The 5,566-nt window shown below is 40.4% G+C and overlaps 2 protein-coding genes across 2 annotated transcripts in view; one reads left to right on the top strand and one right to left on the bottom strand.

Annotated features, from left to right (window-relative positions):
• Window positions 1-5,386, bottom strand: part of Acad11 (acyl-CoA dehydrogenase family member 11) — an 87,071-nt gene extending 81,685 nt beyond the window's left edge. Inside the window, exon 1 of the mRNA XM_010625599.2 lies at window positions 4,698-5,386. Within this exon, the coding sequence (XP_010623901.1) occupies window positions 4,698-4,849 (152 nt within the window). The 5' untranslated portion in view covers window positions 4,850-5,386. The remainder of the gene's footprint in view (window positions 1-4,697) is intronic.
• Uba5 (ubiquitin like modifier activating enzyme 5) overlaps window positions 4,513-5,566 on the top strand; it is a 28,356-nt gene continuing 27,302 nt past the window's right edge. The window contains exon 1 of the mRNA XM_010625461.3: window positions 4,513-4,677. The gene's annotated coding sequence lies outside the window, so the exon portion shown is untranslated. The remainder of the gene's footprint in view (window positions 4,678-5,566) is intronic.

The raw sequence follows: 5,566 nt of genomic DNA on the forward strand, positions 1-5,566 counted from the left end.
GGACTTAGCACCCCTGTCTAAAAAAAAAAAAAAAAAAAAAAAATGTCTGAGGATGTAGTTCAGTGTGAAGGCCCTAGGTTCAGTCCTCAGTACTGTCCTTTGCCTTATAAAAGACAAGTCACTTCCCTCCTCTGCTCAAAAACCTCTATTCCATCCCTATCACAACTCACAATAAAGGACAGAGTCCTCACAACAAGTCAGTGGGATCCTATTGCCCTTGCTTATACTATTTAAACCATACTGGCCTCAATAACCCAACACAGAGTCTTTGCACTAATGGTCCCCTTTGTCTGGAACTATTTTTCCACAGATATTTACATGGCTCCTATCTTCATGCACCTTCTCAGTGAAGCTTTCCTGCCATGCCCTTAAATATTTACTATTTGTCTTATGTTATGGCTTGTGTCTAAATGTTCTCCAAAAGCTTCATGTGGTTATAAGTGGTCATAGGCTTTTTGCAATGGTTGGATCTACAGTGTGTGATGCCGGGATTTAGGCTGTGTGATTGCTAAATTAGTCTGTTGATTGGTTTGGCATAATTCTGGATGTGAATAATGGGAAGGCCCACCCTGAGTGTAAGTGCTATCTACTCTAAGGGCATGTATCCTGGATAGAATATAAGGGACAGAAAAAGGCTGCTGCCATGGCTTGCAGCTTGCTGCTTGCTACTTTACTGCTTTTCTGCCTTCCTGCCTTCTGCCCACCATGAGCTGTTTCTCCTCCATGATGCCTTATTGCAATGCCACCCTGCCTTGGAATCAGCCAGTTATGAAATAAAACCTCTCAAATAGTGAGCCAAAAATAAATGTTTCCTCCTTTAAGTGTTGGGTATTTTGTCTCAGCAACATGAAAAGTAACTAAGATAGATTTTGAGACTGAAATGCAGAGGCGTGGTAATAGGGGTGATGAAAGAATTTACCAAGACAAAATAAAGATAGAGACAAAAGTTTATTTATATCATAATACATGGTCAAGAGGGACAGTGTCAAGACAAAGGGAGATCTGAACCAGAAGGAAGGGTCATGGTATTTTTAAAGGAAAAAGTGTGGTCTAGAAAGAGGGAGAAGAGATGCCAGGGAGGATAAGAACAGTGCCTTGGACCCCAAGACATAAGAAGGAATGTTAGGGATGATCAAGTTGTAGGCTGCTAAAACAGCTCTTTTGAGAGCAGAGGACTAGACGCTGATATAGGGCCAAATGGAGGCCAAAATGGATTCTTTCTGGTTATATAGCACTGTACTTTGTTTTCTTTTGTCCCCATCAACCTCTAGTACATTGTAATATTTAGAAATTGAATTTATTATCTGTGCCCTTCAAATAGAAGTTCTAGAAGGCCAAGTTTCTTCTGTGTTATATCCCCAGTGGATGGGACAGTGCCAAATACATATTAGGCATCCAGCTGCTGTCACAAATTTTGTACCATCAAGCTATATAATGCTTTAATTATTGTTTAATTCTCAATGTTTTGTATTAACAATATTATTTAGTTTTTGCAAATTTTAAAACTAAATTTTGTCCCAGCACTGTGGAAGGCTGAGGTGGGTGGATCCCAAGTTTGATCTCAGCTTGGGCAATTTTGTGACTTAGAGATACCTTGTCCAAAATAAAAAAGAACTGGGGATGTAGCTCAGTGCAAAGGCTCTAGGTTCAATCCCCGTACTGCCAAAACAAAAACAACACACAAAACAAAAAACAAAACAACAACAACAAAAACAAAAAAAAAAAGCTTAAATGAAAAAGAATCTTAGGTCCAGGGAATTTAGCTCAGTGGTACCACCGCTTGCCTTGCAAGCACAAGGTCCTGAGTTCAATTCCTGGTACCAAAAAATCTTTAGGAAATGTATAAGCTATAAGAAACAACAGCATAATGTTTTTATTACCAAGAAAAAGTTATCCTATATCTTTGAAGTCCCTTTGCTGTCTTTGCCTTCAGAGTGACTATCATCCTGAATTTTATATTTATCATTCTCTTGAAGTTTATCTTCTTAAACAATTTGCTTTTTGTCTTGCTTTTTATGTTTTGTTGTTCACAGCTGTAGCTGAGTTGCTTCTATTACTATATTATTAAAAATAATTTCTTCTCTAATTCAAAAGCATATGGATCACATACACATTTCAGATATTTGGTTTTGCCTTTAAATCTCAAGTTGTGTATCTCCCTGCTGCTGTGTGAAGGATCTAACTTCAATTTTTTTCATATGCAGAATATTCATCCTTATTAAAATTTCTTGAAAAGACTCTCAACACCACTATATTAGTTACTTTTCTCATTGCTGAGACAAAATGTCCAATAGCTAAAGTTAAAGGAGGAAAGGTTTATTTTGGCTCACAGTCGTAGAGGTTTCAATCCATAATCTGCTGGCTCCAGGGCAGGGTGGCATTGCAATGGGGCATTGCAGAGGAGAAACAACTCATGGCAGGCAGAAGACAGAAGGCAAAAGGCACCAAGCTACAAGGGAAAACAGCACCTTCTTTCTGTTCCTTTATATTCTATTGAGAATACCCCCTAGTTAGGGTGGGTAACACCACACCCAGAACAATGCCAGACCAATCAGTGGACTAATTTAGTAACCACACACTTAGTCCTAGCATCACACTGTGAATTATTCCTAGCATCATGTCTTTGATCCTAGCAGCACAAATCCTAGATCCAGCCACCCCCTAAAAGCCACACCTATGACCACATGAGGCTTTGGGGGCATATGTAGATACAAGCCTTAACAAGGACAGATTTTCAATGCCAGAAGTGTCATGTATCAAAATCCTATAAATATGTGGGTCTTTTTCACTGGTGTGTTTGTCTGTTTCTGTGCTAACAGCATGCAATCTTACAATCTTAATTCAAATTTACCCCCCATGTTTTTTGGTTTTTGTTTTTTGGTACTGGGGATCAAATTCAGGACTTTGAGCTTGGGAGGCAGGGGGCGGAACCACTGAGCTAAATCCCCAGCCCACCACTTTTATTCTTTAGGAGTGTTTCTACTACTGTTAATCCTCTGTTCTTGCCCATAAAATTTAGGAGCATTTTTTTTTCATGCAAAAATTAGGATTTTGACTGCTATTGCACTGAATCTTTAGATTATCAGGTAAATAAAAAATTTAAATATTGAATTTTCCTACCCATCTACATGGCAACTCTTAATTTTTAGGATTCTTTTCAAAGTTCTAATAAAATTTGTCATTTTTTCTACAAAGGTCTTGCACATATTTAATTGGACTAATATTTAGGTAATTTATATTTGATGCTTTTATTATAGCTTTTTTAATATAAATTTTAGATATTTTTTCTAACGTATGGAAATATAATTAATTGATTTGTATACTGAACTTTGATAAAACAATTATCTGTGTAGATTACTGGCTCTGTAATTCATGAGCCAATTTCTAAAACATGTATTTGTTAGCTACCTTTTGTTAAACTTTGGACACTTAAAATGTAGGTTTTTAAAAATTTTTAAAGGTACTTCAGAATATTTGAGTCTTCCTTTGTGAACTAATGTGTTTTCAATTTTTATAAACATTTTCACATGTCCCAGAATGTCTCTGTGGGATCTACAGTTTTATATATTTATGTTAAAGTTAAATATTATTTCTGGAAGTAATTTTTATGCCACAACTAATTTCATTTGTTAAGTATTCAGTTTCAATTAGATGACTCTCCAAAAATCTAGAATATGAAAATTAGTATTCCTTTTTGTCAAAAGAAGTCTTGACGCTGAAAGGACAATCTGTTCAAATTCCACAGCAGTAGTTGAAATTTTAACTTTAATCTGTTACTTTGTTTACAACACAGGTTTCTAGGCTAAAAGCTTCAGCCACTCGTTATTCCACCTGACCTTCATCCCCAGTATCTACTGCGATGTGAGGCCTTTTAATTTTTATATCCTCCAAACTCTATGATTCATCTGACCTTTACTGCTACTTCCATTGTCACTAAAGAATATAAATGCCAGTGATAAAAAGCCACTAGAACCGTGTTGCTGCGATATTTAAACCCTTTTACCTACATTACTTCATCAAGATTAATCAAAATAGGCAAGTATTACAAAATAGAAAACGTTCTCAGAGTTCATACAACATATTTAAACTCTCATACAGTTGCAAATACAGTTTTCCAGAAGGTAAGACTTTCTGTAGTCTCGTATTTATAAAAATGTTATTTAAAATAAAGTTTTAAAAAATATCTTCTACTGTGAAACATCAGACTAAAGCTAGATTCATGGTGAGGAACATTGCTCTCTGGATCATCTCATTCGGTTTAATTTTCCTCGCTTCAAAAAAATTTAGGTCCCAAGTGGTGCTGTAACTTGCTAAGGAAACGGCCTAGGATCCAGATTTGTACCCACCAGGTGGAACCATTAACTGCCTACTGGGAATACGGCCAATCACAGGGAATTACGCCAGCGTCTCAGAATACGGCCTCAAGTTCTAAACTGTTGTAGCACAAAAGTTCGAGGCACATAATTTCATTTTAAAACAAAGATTCCACTGTCAAGTGAAATGGCAGATGTTATTACAGTGCCCTCAGTACTGCACTCGAATTGAGACTGGTACGGAATGGAAGTCAGGAGACAGTTAACAGCAGCTCTCCAGGAAACATACTGAGTCCAGGGAAAATGGAACCCACCCAGGGCGAAAAAGAGGAAAGCCCAAAGCACAGATTTGTTTCTGCTGGAGGTGAGGGCTGGCGTCGATACCTGTACTGCATAATGCTCAGCGTAGTCTCAGGCTGCGCCCCAAAGCCAGGTAAATGCTGGTTCAGGTAGGTTTCCAAGGCTTTATGGTCAAACTTGTGCTGGGGCAGCACTTCGGCGGTGTCGGGCTCTCTCCCTGTAGAATCTGTCCTCATGACTGCCGCCGCCGCTGCTGCAGTTCGCGAAGAGGGCAGCTCACCACTCCAGAGTGCCAAGGTATCTCAGGTGGAAAGGCCAATAACCCGGCTCTGGGGCTGGAGGCCGGGGCGGGGCCAGCCCTAGCCAATCACAGACGCTCTCGGCGCCGCGGCTGAACTATGTGGACCCGCGGAATCCCCAGCTCAGGTCCGGATAATGGAAGCGCCCGCTGTGCGTTCCAATTCAGAATTTTCTGTCAGTCAGAGACCTTAATTTTAAAGATAGCAAAGTCACAGTCGTCGCAACAGGCGAAGAAGGCTACAGAGGCCTTTTCACCCCCAAATTTAAGGAACGGTCAGGCGGAAGACGATAGATAGGGTCCGGTCCGGTTTAGAAAAGAGACCGTCGGGATTGAGAGCCCTGGAATAATAGATCCTGGTTTCTCCTAGCTGCTTACTTAGAAAGGCAGCGTCGCCGCCCGCCTGCTCTAGACACAGATTCTGGTCCTCCTACTGCCTGCTTTAGCAGATCTAGCAAGGAAGGAAGCCAAGAGCAGTGAGTTTTTGCCGGGGGAGCGATGACGGCGACGCACCGGAAGCGGGACCATGGGAGGCCGGCGGGTGTGAGGGAGACGTGTCCGTCTGCGAGGCCCTGGGACCGCTTCCTTAGGTGTTGGGGCTTGCCAGGCGCGGGCTGAGACCTCCTGTGTCCTCTCCTGGGCTCAGCCGAGCAGC

The sequence above is a fragment of the Fukomys damarensis genome, unplaced genomic scaffold (genome assembly GCF_012274545.1).
Source record: "Fukomys damarensis isolate Sample0158 unplaced genomic scaffold, DMR_v1.0_HiC HiC_scaffold_37, whole genome shotgun sequence".
In the NCBI taxonomy this organism is placed as follows: domain Eukaryota; kingdom Metazoa; phylum Chordata; class Mammalia; order Rodentia; family Bathyergidae; genus Fukomys; species Fukomys damarensis.